Source organism: Corylus avellana, chromosome 2, assembly GCF_965113065.1.
Source record: "Corylus avellana chromosome 2, dhCorAvel1.hap1.2, whole genome shotgun sequence".
NCBI lineage: Eukaryota > Viridiplantae > Streptophyta > Magnoliopsida > Fagales > Betulaceae > Corylus > Corylus avellana.
This window is the reverse complement of record NC_142491.1, coordinates 3,912,341-3,928,188: the sequence shown is the minus strand read 5'-3', so window position 1 is coordinate 3,928,188 and position 15,848 is coordinate 3,912,341. Positions and strand designations below refer to the sequence as shown.

General features: G+C 35.2%; 3 protein-coding genes across 4 annotated transcripts; 2 read left to right on the top strand and 1 right to left on the bottom strand.

Moving 5' to 3' along the window:
- Nucleotides 1–695: 695 nt before the first annotated feature.
- ATCS (Citrate synthase family protein) lies at nucleotides 696–10,971 on the top strand. Its single transcript, XM_059576663.2, has 20 exons — nucleotides 696–776; nucleotides 1,044–1,104; nucleotides 1,228–1,290; nucleotides 1,963–2,004; nucleotides 2,423–2,488; nucleotides 2,614–2,679; nucleotides 2,840–2,953; nucleotides 3,829–3,892; nucleotides 4,365–4,447; nucleotides 5,170–5,219; nucleotides 5,299–5,376; nucleotides 5,800–5,928; nucleotides 6,069–6,111; nucleotides 6,383–6,469; nucleotides 8,088–8,189; nucleotides 9,492–9,599; nucleotides 9,717–9,767; nucleotides 10,273–10,346; nucleotides 10,459–10,510; nucleotides 10,600–10,971. The coding sequence occupies exons 2-20, from the start codon at nucleotides 1,060–1,062 to the stop codon at nucleotides 10,696–10,698; spliced, it is 1,416 nt and encodes a 471-aa protein (XP_059432646.2). The 5' UTR covers nucleotides 696–776; nucleotides 1,044–1,059; the 3' UTR covers nucleotides 10,699–10,971.
- A 586-nt stretch (nucleotides 10,972–11,557) lies between these two features.
- On the bottom strand, nucleotides 11,558–13,464 carry LOC132163007 (ecotropic viral integration site protein). Its single transcript, XM_059573208.2, has 3 exons — nucleotides 13,298–13,464; nucleotides 11,959–12,066; nucleotides 11,558–11,865 (listed from the first exon to the last, which is right to left on the bottom strand). Exons 1-3 carry the CDS (start codon nucleotides 13,358–13,360, stop codon nucleotides 11,644–11,646), a joined length of 393 nt encoding a protein of 130 aa, XP_059429191.2. The 5' UTR covers nucleotides 13,361–13,464; the 3' UTR covers nucleotides 11,558–11,643.
- A 140-nt stretch (nucleotides 13,465–13,604) lies between these two features.
- LOC132167804 (glycerol kinase) lies at nucleotides 13,605–15,848 on the top strand. Of its 2 annotated transcripts, none has more exons than XM_088512888.1 (4): nucleotides 13,605–13,934; nucleotides 14,155–14,825; nucleotides 15,254–15,457; nucleotides 15,627–15,848. In XM_088512888.1, exons 1-4 carry the CDS (start codon nucleotides 13,712–13,714, stop codon nucleotides 15,660–15,662), a joined length of 1,134 nt encoding a protein of 377 aa, XP_088369014.1. In that variant the 5' UTR covers nucleotides 13,605–13,711; the 3' UTR covers nucleotides 15,663–15,848. The 2 variants fall into 2 exon arrangements, with proteins under 2 accessions (XP_088369014.1, XP_088369015.1); XM_088512889.1 differs by having other exon boundaries at nucleotides 13,606–13,934; nucleotides 14,155–14,816.

Genomic DNA, 15,848 nt, shown 5'->3' with positions numbered 1-15,848 from the left:
ACATCAATTTATATCAACTATAGTGTCTAGGCCAACCCATTTACCAAACACTAGTGTTTGGGCCGCCCAAATTAAGGAACTCACCTATTTAAATAAGTAGATCTTGTTGAAATCATCTCTAATTAGCCGCCTAAATTTATATATATATAAAAGGGGGAACCACAATTTGGCTTGGGGGCTGCCCCCAGATATAGGGTGGTCTCCAATATATATATATATATATATATATATATATATATATATCACAAATTTAATAGAAGCAGGTTTAATAATTTTGAATAAACCATTGTTAAGATAAGTACTCGAGAATTACTTAGAGCCTGTTTGCTAGTTTGAAATTACGTTTGAGAAATATAGCTTTTAAGTAAAAAAGAGCTTTTGAATAAAAGTTTCATTTTTAAACTTTTACAAAAAGTGCGTTTTTGATTCTTAAAGTACTTTTAATTTTTCTTTTACCAAACGAGTACTTTTTTCTTCAAACAAATTTTTTAAAGTTGAAAAATACTTTTATGTCCTTCAAACACAATCTCAAACGTACCATTTGGTCGTAAACTGTAGCATGTAAGAAAAGTTGGCGAAAGGAATGAATCCTTTGGTCGTGAACTTGAAGGGCAAAGTGGATATAAATAGCAAACCAAGAGGTGATTTATTTACTCTCCTTGTATAGGCTTTAAGCACTAATTTTCTAATCGTATTTTTCTTGTTCTTCCAATATATATATATATAAGATCTCCCTCCCCAGGGACAGCAAGCATTCTGTGACTTTTCGGCCATCGGTACGTCTCCTTTGTGGAATTCTCCACTTTTTTGTTCTTCTTTGCAAATATCCAACCGTTTCTACATGCTAGTGGATTTTTATTTTTATGATTTTTTAGCAAATCGTGCGTCTTCGATTTCTTAATACTGCTATTAATTTTATCATATGATCGCTTATCGCAAATGCTCTCTCAAAACCTCAGAACTCTCCTCGATCTTTATTTTTTAGGGAATGGATATTTATTCTGATTTTATTATGCGAATTCTCTGAATCTATTTTCGCGCAGATTATTTTAGAGAGTGATGTTCAAAGGCGTGTCTTTGCTTTCCAAGCTGCGCTCTCGCATTGTAAGTTTCTCTTTTTTCTTTGCCATGAAGCTTGAGAGATATTTTGGATTGAATTTCTTCGACTGTGCTAGCACTTCTTCGAATTTGATTGAAATGGAAGTTAACGGTTACTTGATTTTGCAGGGCGAGCAGTCTAGTCTCAAGAGTTCCGTTAGATGGTTCCAAATACAGAGCTCCTCTGATCTTGTAATCTCTCTCTCTTTTTGTCTGTTTCTTATTTTTGTGTGTGCTCATTTACAATTAACATCTCGACTTTTCCTACTAAGAAACATTGCCGGTTGTATTATGCGTGTTTCGTGCAATTTTTGCTATTTTATACTGTAATGATTTGAGGCTGAATCAATTATTAGTGCCTTAAGTTGATGTATATTTGCAACCTGCTCCTTAGATTCAGTCGTTACTACATTATATATGATTTTTATAGGTTATCGAAATTTTATTAAAAATATAAAAGGGCGCAATCCAAATATACAGCAAGTACACAAGCGAGGCACCAAATAACAAATATCAAGAAAATCATGAGAAATAGTAATATGCTACATTGAGGGTACAGTAATACACAGCAATTGATTCTACAGTAATACACAGCAATTGATTATAAACCTAGGATTACTTCGGATTCTACTTGTTTAGGTTGTCCTTCTACCACTGTATATTTTATTTGTTTTTCCACTGCTTTACGAAAATTGCTCTAACTACTATATGTATCTACATGCTAGTGTATGAAAGTGGTAAAGCTTTTGAGCATGTCATCTGGTTTGTTATTGATTAACAATTGCTCGCATTTGGAAGGAATTGCTTCTTTTTGAAACTTTTTATATCATAACCGTGCTCATACCAGTCATTTTTGCCAAGCAGGATCTTCATTCTGAGCTGAAGGAGTTGATTCCTGAGAAACAGGTTTGTGTTACAAATTTTTACTTCTGACTGTAACTTATATTCCTGTTCCCTCCCCTCTTGTCTTATAAACTTGTTAGGTTTTTATTTAGTATTATTCTTCTGTTTCCAGTTTTGTGCTTTTGAGTATAAAGCAGTGTAATTGACCCGGTTGTGATGCAACGTGTGTATCTGTTTGATCTCCTATTTTTGCATTTTGTGTAGTGCTGTAAATGGCATGTGCATTTGATGAGAGAGCTAGTTAAGAATCCTTGCCCTTTTCATAGCAAAGGATTCAACCTGTATCAGAATAGAGTGTGTTTTGGTTTTACAATTCTAGACTAGTTGAATATGCTACAAATGTTCATGGCTAGTAAAGTTTTTTGAAACAATCTTGAGTAGGAGTTCATTTCTCTATTTTTTGAACTTTATTTGGTTACAGGAGCGCCTGAAGAAACTTAAGGCAGAACATGGAAAGGTTCAACTTGGAAATATCACTGTTGATATGGTACATATGCTTTTGTAACATTTGTGTTCATTCTGTTGCTTCTGTCTAATATCAACAGCAGAAACGAGACATAGTAGTATATTTGTAACTTCTAATTGATTTATTTGTTTATCACAATTGGCAAGGTGCTTGGTGGAATGAGAGGAATGACAGGGTTACTGTGGGAAACTTCATTACTTGACCCAGATGAGGTATACCTTTCATTTACCAAGTCTTGGTTGTTTCATGATGAATTTCCTTGCAGTAGGTGTCTTCTTTTGCTTGATTTTTAATGATTAATTGATGAAATATTGGGGCATGACTCAAGTTCTATCTTTTATAGATCTGAAAGGTTGGCTTTTGATCTTACAGGGAATTCGCTTTAGAGGTTTGTCAATCCCAGAATGTCAGAAGTTATTACCAGCTGCAAAGCCCGAAGGAGAACCATTGCCTGAGGGTCTTCTCTGGCTTCTTTTGACGGGAAAGGTGTGTGATCCTTGTGTTTGAGACAAAACTCATTATAGGATATAGGATATATGGAGAATACAATCCAAATAAAAAAATAGGGAAAGTTTCATGTAACTTGAAATGTCACTTAAGACATCTGAAACCTTGTTTGATTCTGGTTCTAATCGTTAGATGTGTGGTCTCAACCCAAATGATTTCTTACTTCTAAATTTCAAGTTTGAACACATTACTAATTGCCTATGACTTGACGCCATCTTTTGGCTTTATCCTTTGTTTGGATGAGTGATTTTGGGGCGGGATTTTACTTAAACATGCAATTTTTGGAAATTTCTTATGTTGATTTCCTTCATTTGGATTAACAAGGTAATTGTTTCAAAAACTATTGGAATTTTGAATTCAGGAATTCATATCTATCAAACTCCTATGTTCAAATTCCATAGGGGAAGCATTGTTCCATGAACTCTACCATTATTACTATTCTCATACTACAATCATTATTTTTTCACGCTGCTGTCATCATTATCACCAGCTGCAGCTGCTAGCACTATCTTTATTACTGCCAGCAAAACTGTCACCATCACTATCACCTCCTCCACGACACCATATCAACACCTTCGTCGAGTTATTTCCACAATCATTACCATCATCGTTCTAACTAGCATAATACTCTATTTTTTATTTTATTTTTTTATTTTATATATACTCAACCAAATAAGGAAAATTTACATAGATGGAATTGAAATTTCCATAAATTTAAATTCCAAATTTGAAAATTTTAAGAGTTTTTTTTTTTATTCATAAAAAAAAAATGTTGGACTTTTCAAATTCTGGATCCAAATATAAGCTTAATGTTTTCAAAGGTTTTGGTGTACTTAAACATCTTTATATTCCAGGTACCAAGCAAAGAGCAAGTAGATGCGTTATCCAAGGAATTGCGAAGTCGTGCAAGCGTCCCAGGTTCAGTATGATATTATCTTACATTGAACTAATTATAACATAGTTATATAGAATAGCAAATGCTCATAACTCGATTTTCTACTGGTAGCTTTCGGCAATAAGTCAACCCCATGTGGTTGGGATGAGATCTTTTTAGTTGGGTTCACTTGCATTATTCTTTATATTAGTCGTCATCAAAACACCACAACCTTGTTGCTGAATTCTTAGTTGTACGTGTTCTATTTTTAAATATTTCTTTCTAATGTATGATAAGAAAAAAGTCCTAAGTGCTAGTTTCATCAGACCAGGAATGACTAAGTCTGAGCGTTTTATTATAGCATGTATGTTATTTTCATTTTATGTACAATCCTTCTGGTTTGAAATCTATTGTGCTAGGTTCACTCGAGTTTCTCTGCTAGCTTTCAACCTAAAATGCTCCCTTGTCATCAGGTGCATTGCAAATAAGTTCATTGTGCATCATTTCTGGTTGCAGATTATGCGTTCAAGGCCATTGATGCTCTACCCATTACAGCTCATCCAATGACTCAGTTTGCAACGGGTGTTATGGCCCTCCAGGTTGATAAATGGACTTAAGAACTTACTTTCTTGTTTATGTTCTACTTTTTTGGTTCTTTTGTAAGCCAGTCTCTTCTCTGTCAATTTAAATTTGCATCACTATAATCAAGCATTTGGTTTCACCCTGGTTGTTGCAACATCATAAGAGTTTGTCTGAGTTGTGTACAATAGAATCTTTGATCTCCTCCTTATCTATAGAATCTCTGGGCTGCTTTTTTCAACTCATTTTCACAAATAGTAATTTTGGAAACCCTTCTTTACCGATCTTCATCAAAGAAAGTTTATAAAGGACCAACTTGATTGCTCTCAGATTCAGGGGTAATGAACTGAAATTTATTAGAGGAGTTTCTATTTTGCTTGCAGCTTCTTCTGATGTGCTTTTGTTTTGCTTGATCTTAGTGGTCTATGTGATGAAGGCCAATTTTCTCACCTCAGAAATTCATGTGTTAGAGCTATTACTCAATCTTTAAGCTTCTTTTGGGTTCTTCTACATGAGCTGCTTATCTTCTATAGTTTCATTTTATAGTAGATATTATTTTTCTTTTCCTTGCTCTTTGTTCTTCTTTTTATAAGGGGAAACTCATAAATGAATAATGGGAAACTCAATAATTAAACTGGAAGATGATAAATAGGCTTCTCACTAAACTGTTGGATGGTTTTGTTGAGTTTCTGAAAGTAGACGAGAAACTTACAAGTATTCAATGACTTGATATTGTCTTCAGGTTCAGAGTGAATTCCAGAAGGCATATGAGAAGGGAATTCATAAATCAAAGTAATGTTCTTTCGACTGTGTATTTTTTTCTAATTTGACCTATTAAGTTACACAAGCATGTCTATTCTTTTGTCTCTAGGTACTGGGAGCCAACATACGAAGACTCTCTTAATTTGATTGCTCGAGTGCCACTTGTGGCTGCTTATGTGTACCGCAGGTCAGTAAGGATGTGATTCCTCATTGACATTGCATTTTGGACTGGGTCTTTTTTCTTCATTATAAGTATATTTTGGACTGGATCTAGAATGATGTAAACTAAGGGTTAGGGTTATAAAAGCTTTTGTAAATGGTTAAATGCAAGCATAGGTGAATTTTATTTCTTACAAATGAAGTATCTGTATCTTTGTGAATGAAGCGAACTTGGCCTGTATATTGTCAAACATAATCACTGACTTCTTGGCATTGATCTCTGTCTCCTATGGGCGTGACTCCCCTACTCTCTTTGTATTTTTTTTGGTTAAGTAGTTTTTTGACTTGCTAGATGTCTATATCTGACCAGTCTGCACGGACTTGTTACATTATAGTGTTTTTGAATTGTCTTAATCATATTGGGATTAATTTTGTTTGTATTTGTATGCAGGATATTCAAAGACGGAAAATTTATACCTCTGGATGACTCACTGGATTATGGTGGAAATTTCTCGCACATGTTGGGATTTGATAGTCCCAAAATGCAAGAACTTATGAGGCTTTATGTCACTATCCACAGGTTTGTATATATTAATTTCTTCTAAAACATGACATAGATTACATTTGATATCACTTTATATCATTCATCTTCACTAGAACATATTGGTATACAGAGAACACGCAGGTGACTTTAACATGTCATACAATATTGTTTTGCAGTGATCATGAAGGTGGCAATGTCAGTGCTCACACTGGCCACCTGGTAAGTTCTCCTCCTTCCCCCCCCCCCCAAATTTTTTTTTCCCAAATTTTTTTTTCCCTGAGCATTTTATCTGAAGTGTTTATTTTTTGGTACTTATAACATGCAGAATTTTCTGACTTATACTGGAGTTATGTAACAAGCATCCCAAAATATATTTATCAGTCCTAAAACTTGTGATATTTGATTTATTCTATTTCATTTCATTTTTTTTCATCATCAACATTTTATCCAGCTAAATCCTGATGTTTAGTTGATGTCATACTGAATTCAGGTTGCTAGTGCACTTTCAGATCCTTACCTTTCATTTGCTGCTGCATTAAATGGTTTGGCTGGACCACTCCATGGTTTGGCTAATCAGGTATGATATCTTTTGTTATGACATTATATATTATCTGTTCTTCAAGAAGAAACTGCTAAATCTTTCCTTTTTTCTTCTCTTTTAATAATACTTATTGGTAACTGTCAATATGTAGAGATGATACATGTTTGTACTTGAAGGTTAATGCAAATAATCTTTTATGTTACTTGTATATACTGTTGTAATAACTTCATTGGTTCTTCGTACCTCAAAAGATATTGATTGTATACTTCAGTGTAAATACTGTTGTCATAACTTCATTGCATATACTTGTATAATATTTTTGTGCCTTATAGTAAAAACTTGTGCTGAAATTCTAAGGATGAAACAAGAAAGTTAAGCCTTTGTATGGGTCATAGATTAGCCATCCTAATTGATTGAACTTATGGTAAAGCACTGAAGGTGGACCAAATTTCACATAGACCTGTTTGTTCTCTAATTTTGTGTCTGGTCAAATCTGTACTTGTCTTAGTTCACCTGTTTAAATAATAATGCCAGACAGACACATGCATATGCATGTATTTATGTATATGGAGTAATGTATATTCTTACTTGGTAAATATTTTGAAATGAAAGTATCTCTACTTTTATTATTATTAAATCACCACTTATCCCAAAAGCTTAAGTTGATAGAATGAGATGGGTTTAATCATTTAATTAATACTTTAACACACTTCCTCACATGTGGGCTCAAACTCTATTTTAATAGGTAATGCCCAATACCTGGATATTTAATTGAAATGGAGGTGAATGACTGAGATAAGGTTTAAATTCAAGACTTTTGACTCTGATACCATGTTAAATCACCACTTATCCTAAAAGCTTAAATTAATAGAAATAGATGAATTTAATCATTTAATTTATATTCTCTTGAAGACCAGAAAAAAGTCATGGATCTGCTAACTTCACAATGAAATAAGAAAAGCTTCATGACTTGTATATATCAATATCAACTTTAGCTGGATAGCTTTTAAATGTGAATTGAGGGTCCATTAATATTCATATCCATGGTCAGAAGAAACGTCCACTTCTTCCCCCTTATTTGTTAATGATGCTTTATTCTGTTGATGGATATCCATATGTGATCAGCTGCTTGATTGCTCTTTTGCTGTAATCATAACCGACAATGATTGTTTAATCCAATTATTAAGAAGTTATCCATTCTCTTGCTAGGATATATGTTACTGTGATATTTGAGATCGTTCCGTGATTGGATGACTATATTAGGCGTTTTACATTCTTTTTCAGATTTTTTTGACATTTTAAATTTTAGATCGTAATGTTTCGTAAAAATTTTGTATACTCCATCATACTTGGGTGTTCTCTCTTTTTTTTTTTTTTCTTCATAGTATAAGCAATTAAAAAATCATGTATCTACTTTTTCTTAATATGTTTATAATGTATTAAGAGAATGGTTGTTTTGCATTTTGTATAACTCAGTTAGCAGTTGCAGGTTTAAATATCATCATTGCTTCTGTCTTTTGGCTGTATCATGTCTAGCTTGATTAGTCTAGCAACACTTCCTAAATTTCTGATCGGGGGGATACATCTCCTTTCTGTTCGCAGATGATTGTTATTGCCTTTTCCCCCCCTGATTCCCATGATATTGTGATTGCAGGAAGTTCTGCTATGGATCAAATCTGTAGTAGATGAGCGTGGAGAGGACATAACCACAGAACAGTTGAAAGAGTATGTCTGGGAAACTTTAAAAAGTGGCAAGGTAAATAATTTCTTAATGTTATCGCTTCTTAGTCATGAGTTTTAATTTAGCAGAGCAATTTAAACTCTGGTATCCAAGTGGGAGACCATGAGAGCACATGCTTATCTGGGTTGACATTGACAATTGAACAACATGTAGATGTTTCTGCTCACTTATCTGTTGTAATTCTAGTTAAAAATTCTATTCTGTTTCTTCCATAACCAGTCCAGCGTACAGTTTTATGTTGAAAGGAGAAAGAAAGTCTCTAGTTCCCACTCATTTAAATTTCAGGCCATTTGCAGCTTATCTTGGTGGAGGTTATTTCAACCATTATAAATTTTTATTTCCATCTTCCTATGTCTTTATGTACCGCACAAAAGCCAAATGACCGCATCGAAGCAAGAGAACAGCTCTTCATTTGGTCTTGCTATTGATGCTTTATCAGTTTCTTTTTCATATCTCATCATCTTCAACCGTATGGCTGGATGGCTGCTTTTGGCAGCATTCATATTTTTTCTTTAAATTTTATGGATCTTTTGAATTTTCATGTGTTAATTTAGTAGAATCTATTGCATACACCTTGTATAGATGTTCTTCTGTCATAACAATTTTTTTTTTTTTTTTTTTCTTTTAATTTTCAATCTTGTTGCTGATGCTGTATCAATTTCTTTTTTATATCTCATCTTCAATTGTATGGTTGGATGAATGCTTTTGGCAGCATTCATATTTCTTCTTTAAATTTTATGGATCTTTTGAATTTTCACGTGTAACTTTTAGGAGAATATCTTTTTGTATAGTGGTTTTCTTTTCATAACATTTTTTTTTTTGTTCTTTTAATTTTCAATCTTTTTGGTGATGCCGTATCAGTTTCCTTTTCATATCTCATCATCTTCAATTGTATGGTTGGATGGTTGCTTTTGGTAGTATTCTTATTTCTTTAAATGTATGGATCTTTTGAATTTTCACATGTAACTTTTAGGAAAATCTCTTGTATGCACACATTGTATAGATGACTTCTTTTTTTTTTGTTTTTTCATTCTCAATAAAATCTTCTACTTCGAATTTCTTTTCTTCAAAAAATTATTTCATGGTTCTCACTTAGTCTTCTTTGATATTTGTGATCTATTCAACTTTATAGTAGTGCTGCTGTACTGATATTGACTTACCACTTGAGGTCTTTTTATTTTTTTATTTAATCTTTCTTCCAACTCCGTCTACTCAAAATCATCATTTTCCCAATTTAAAGTTTTGTTTGAAGTCTTGGTTTGACAAACTGTTGGTTTTTTGTCTTGAGTTCATGTCATTTCTTTTCTGAATTTGCAGGTTGTTCCTGGATTTGGGCATGGAGTTTTGCGTAAGACAGATCCAAGATACACATGTCAGAGAGAGTTTGCATTAAAGCACTTACCTGATGATCCGCTGTTCCAGCTGGTTATTCCTCATACCCTGATAATAGAACCTTAACGAGGGTGTGCCATATTATGGGACACATGCATTTTACTTGGTACTTGATTTCTTTATGAGCTTATCTAACATTGACTATTACAGGTTTCCAAGCTTTATGAAGTCGTGCCTCCCATTCTTACTGAGCTAGGCAAGGTAATTTGCTAATGTTTGCTCTGAGTACAAGATACATCAAGTGTTACTTATGTTGCTGAAAATCTTGAGAGCAGGAGAAATATGGGTAAAAATTTTTGACATGATAGAAGGTTCTATAAGATTGTCTTTTATTTCTGTAATGTGGTAGAAATTCAAAGTCAACTAATTAAATCAAGATTAACAGCTGGTTGTTTATATATATGTTTGTGTGTGTAAATATCCTAAGAGAGATTGCAACCCTTTCAAAAATGAAATGGCATACTTATATGTTCTTATTTTTCCCTCCACATGGATCCCATCTATGTATTTCTCTGTCGTGTCTCTCCTATTAAAAGCTGGAGCGACTTTTTCCTTTCTTTTATTGAAAATTAGGGCTTTGACTTCCAAGCTACATGCTGAATTGAAATATTTTTCTTCAAGATCATCAGTATTCTATGGTTTTTTTCTAGTCAAGCTAAATGGGGATTTAATGCTGTATGCATTTGGGATTTTGCAATGGTTGTAGGTGAAAAACCCATGGCCCAATGTTGATGCTCATAGTGGGGTGCTGCTAAACCATTTTGGTTTAACTGAAGCTAGGTATGATATATTGTTTACCTCTGGATTTTTTTTGAGCTGTGATTAATTTTCATTGGGCTATTTTTAATTTTAAGGATAGATGATAATGTTTTTGAATATTAACCGTGGGCAGATATTTTACTGTCCTTTTTGGTGTATCAAGAAGTATCGGGATTGGATCGCAGGTTAGATTTGCCCCTAGTTATATTTTGAGTTATCCACAAATGTTCCTTTGAATTCATTACCAATTGTATTTTTCTCTTTGGTTGTTCAGCTGATATGGGACCGAGCTCTTGGATTGGCCCTTGAAAGGCCAAAAAGTGTTACAATGGATTGGCTTGAAGATTATTGCAAGAAAGCAGTGTCAGCTTGAAAATTGGTGGTATGTTGCATCAATTAGTCTGTAATAATAATGCCTGAACAAGCCTGGATTTTGCAACAAATGAAGGGATGTTCCACAGTTGTCAGCTCCTCCGTTGGTTTAGTCAGATTACGATGAAAATGATTTAACCTTTGGAAATTTGAGTTCCCCTTTACAAATTTTGAGTTTAGTTAGAAAGAGCGTTATTGTGCTATATTGACCTCTAATTTGGTTGTTTATAGACCACTCTGTTGGATGTCTCTTAATAAAATGGGTATTTTATTATACTACTTTTAACATTTCAAGCGCTTACCTCTAATTTCACTTGTGCCTGGAGGCTGGAGCATTTCGTTGTAGTTGTGCGCCTTCTTTAATTAGCATTGCGATGCTGGTGGTTGGGGGAATATAATTGGATAGTATTCGGTTAGTGTTTTTTAGATGGGTCAAAATTGTTATTTTAAGGGGTAGTTATCTTTTTGTATCAACTACAATGCATTGTCACTTTGCCCTATGAACTAATAACCCTATTGTCTGATTCTATCAAACTACCATTTTGTGTCCAAAACTCTGATTCCGCTTAACAACCACATTAAAAAACTTGAAATGAGTCAAATGCCTGAACTTTATATACAAAATTATATATATTACCCCTAAAATTAAACAAATATATATATTTCAAGCAAATCAACATTGAAATGTATGTCCCAGCAAAGAGAACCATTTCTGATTTCTGCCACCAGAATTATAACCATCTCCTTGTAATTTGTACAGAACTATGGAGGATTATTCTCATAGTCTTAGCCAAAGAGAAAAGACAAAGCTTAGATAAATATAAAGTGTGCTCATAATAATTAACCAATGAAGAAAAAGAAAAAGAAAAGAGACATTTTATTTCACTAGGAAGAGATGGCACACATGCAATACTGCAATGTAAAGTCGAGAATCAGATTTCAGGAACTAATTGGTAGTTTTCCCTTCTGCTTCCGAGTAATCATCATCAATTGGTGCTGTAAAATTACGTCGCTCCTCAGCAGTAGCAGTGATTACAGGCATCCACACATCAGCGGTATTACTCAAGAGTGACTGCACCTGTGGGTCTGCAGCCATTGCTGATGAAATCATCTCATCTACATTGTCCAACTTCTCTGATAATTTATCCAACTCCCGGGCTATTTCCAGCTACATAATCGACGATTAAAACTTACAATAAGGAACAAATACGAGAGAGAACATGATCATTGGGAAATGGGTCCAAGAGGAAGTCAAAATTACCTCGTCCAGATGCTTTGCTGATTTTGAAGGAACTTTTGTAACTTCCAATCCCAGGGCTTCGATTTTGGAACGCAATTCAACTTCTTCATTATTGGTCAATGATTCCACCTACACAATACAAGTAACTGAGAAAGATCTACTGGAAAACAAATTGAAGAGAAACATCAAACAATAATTCCTGGCAAAGACAAGTTATTCGTCAGTAATCAGTACTAATTGTGCGGTATACCCTCTTTTTCAAAAACTGTCACAAGCACTACATATCAACAGGCAAGAAAAGAGTACTAGCAAGTTGCTGTAGAAAATGTCAGAGGACTGATGCAGCATATAATGTTCCTTCCAAAAAGAACTCTCAGTTTTAAATTCATGTTAACAAATGCAAATGAGAACAATCTCCTGAGACTTCCTGCACACTAACCCAAAAGCTTTTGGCCATTGCATGTCTTAACTCAAATGTAAAAAATTCATTTTGAAATTCTTCATATAGCAATATATTAGAAATGGCCTCCATGAAAAAACAATTATCTTTCTTTTAACATCAAACCATTTTTCAACCATAGCATTAAATCTTCTTCAGCGTGTACCCTTGGCATAAGCAAGATGATAATTCTTCTTCCCTTATCACCAATTCCATTTCACTTTCATGAACCTGGGAATGACACTGATTGTTAACTGCATCACATCAGGAGAATAATACATCATGTGGGGCAAACACAAGGGGATCAAGAGAGTAACTGCCCGACTCTTTAATTCGATTACAATGCCAACTGCTGGGGGATTGGGGAAACCTGAGTTTTGATTTCTTAAAAAAAACAAGATTATTTGGAGGAGTTATGGACTGCACCTTATGCATACAAGACCAAATTATTGCTGCCAAATTCACCATTATTATCTAAGCATAGGTAGAAGATGTTTTCCAGGAGATATTATGAGTATATAACCTAAGGATTCAAGAGATAAATACATACAGTGATAAAACAATTAGAAGCAAAAAAGATTACAATGACAATGCATGGCAAAATATAATCCAACAAGAAAAATTTTATTTTCAAAGATAGACGAAAAAGGAGAGAATAATAATAATTAAAAACAACAAAAAAAATCAGTGCAGAAAATTTACAACTCTTAACATCACAAAAACGAAATACCCACATCTTAAATTTCACAAAAATCAATATATAAAATCTTTTCATGGCACACCCAGATGAATTGACACTGTAATTCCTATAAACGAGCATCAAAATCAAGCGCCATATAAGACCGAATCAAAGGAAACGAATATCATATTGTCGCATTGCAGAAGGAAAGATCGAAGGAAGGAGAAGAGGAAGCATCTTACCTGCTGGAGAAGATTGGAGAGGAGCTGAAACAATTGCTCATCTGCTTTCCCTTCCTCTGCCATATTTTCTCTGTTTTGTGTCTTTGGATAACTTCTGCGTCCTCTGCTTCTGCTAATTTCTCTGTTAAACGGTATTTTTAGCTCCTCAAAACGGCAACGCACACCCAAGCAGACTTCAACTATACAAGAAGGGCACGTGCCGTACGCCCACTAAGCTCCTAAATTTATACGACGTGGAGATTGGGACCATTGGGTACACAAAAACAACGTCGTTTGAAGCGTTCGTACCTTAAGGAATATTCTTTCGTCTCTTTCATCATCCCTCCCTCCCAGCCTCCCCGACACTCTTTTCTCTCTCATCCCCTGCCATTCCTGGGTTGGTTGGTGGTGGCTCTGAGAGGATAAGAGTGAAAAATGGCATTGGGATTAGCTGCTAATAGCATCATAATATCCCAGAACAAAGCCTTCACTTCCTTTTCTCTCTCTGCTTCAAAGCTTCTCTCAAATCGTCCTTCCCATCCACAGTCGCAACGTATTTGTCCAATCACTATCACCGCCACTGCCTCTTCCTCAATTGCCAAGGCCACCCTCTCAGATTTTCAAGTTCAAGACTCCAATCCCACATCCACTAGTACTAGTAAGTTCATTACTTTGCTTTAACACTGTTGCTGAAAGTCTGAAAATACCAACACTTGTTGAAGAATATTACTTCTTTCTTTGTTAGTTTAATATGTTGGAGTTTCAATTCAAGTCTGATGAAATCCCACATCGAGTAATAACTGGGAACAGTTTGATATAACATTTCTAGACACAGACCCATATAAATGCTTAAGATTTTCTCTTTGTATGTGTTGAAGCGTGGTCAGAATTTGCGAGAAATGTATCGGGTGAATGGGATGGGTATGGAGCAGAGTTCTCAAAGGAAGGGATGCCAATCGAACTTCCTGAGTCTGTTGTACCAGAAGCTTACAGGGAGTGGGAGGTCAAGGTGTTCGATTGGCAAACTCAGTGCCCCACTCTTGCCGAACCAGAGGGTCAGGACCGCCTTCTTACATACAAGTCAATCAAGCTACTTCCCACTGTTGGATGCGAAGCCGATGCCGCCACGCGTTATAGCATAGATGAGAGAAGTATCGGAGGTGGTGAAGATAACAACAAAGTCTCGGCCTTTGCATATCAAGCTAGTGGGAGCTACGTGGCCGTGTGGCCAATTGAGGATCTGGGTACGCAGAAATTGTTGGAGTTGGAGTTGGAGTACTGTTTGGTCAATCCTCAAGACCGGGAGTCCCGTGTGAGGATAATCCAGGTTGTCCGAGTCGATAGCGAGAAGAAGATGATGTTGCAGAAAGTTAGAGTTTTCCGTGAGCAGTGGTATGAGCCTTTCAGGAATGGGGAACAGTTAGGTGGGTGTGCTATCAGGGACTCTGGATTTGCTGCTACAGATCCCATGGAAGCCTTACAAGTTGTTGGTGTTTGGCAGGGTCCTCATGCTGTTGTCAGCTTCGATCCTTCTCAGAATGTGAGTTACGTACGGCATATACTATCTATCCCCTTTTGCTGTCGCTTTAATTTGGTCTATATATATTTCCTTTGATGACATTGTGAACTTCTCAAAGCCAAATACTTTGAGAGTTGTTTTTGATCAGGAAGCCTCTCTGGTAGAGAATGTGCATGGGTGGCTAATGAGTTCACTTCTAGAAAGAAACTTGAACTGTTGTTACAATATTGGTAATTTGGCAAAAATGAAGAGGATCCAAGAAATTCCAATTCCATGTGTTAGTCCATTGGAAGACTCATCCAATTAAACATTGTTGTTTTAATCATTTGACAGATTGTTTGTTGCTCTATCACCCCCAAGTGGTTGATAAGCATGATGAATTTGATGAAGAATAGATAATTCCATATATGGCTAGAGTAGTATGCGTTAATCTGACCTTGTCTTGTTAACTACTCCAGGATTTACTTCAAGAACTTGTAGATGGCGATGGCGATGTGCGGAAGTCAGTAAGAGATGAATGTGGCCTCATATTGCTTCCCAAGCAACTATGGTGTTCAATAAAAGAAAGTAGAGATGATGAGACTTGGAGTGAGGTGGGATGGCTCTTTGATCATGGACGTGCAATCACATCAAGGTGCATCTTCGCCGCTGGGAAGTTGAAGGCAAGTTTATATATATATATATATATAGTGCTCTCAAGTTTTGTTACAGGCTAGCTGAGTCCTATTTTGAACTAGCATATTCTCTACTCTCTAGAAGAATGCCCATCAGACTATCAAGCTAATTAAAACAGTTCTCCTTCATGTCAACTGTACGTTGTTTCTTTTGCAGGAAGTGTGGATATCACGTGAGACTAGAGCTGCTTAGGATACTGTACGTATAGTAATTGATATGGATTCAGATCGGCTTTTAACTAAAGAGTAACACAGTCATTTGACTGGTATATTAAATGTAAGTCGCATTCGAATTCAGTCAGAAAAAGTTGTGATCAAAGTGTATCTTAAGTGATTGAAAAGTGAAAGAATAAATACCACAACCCATCTGCACGTATTA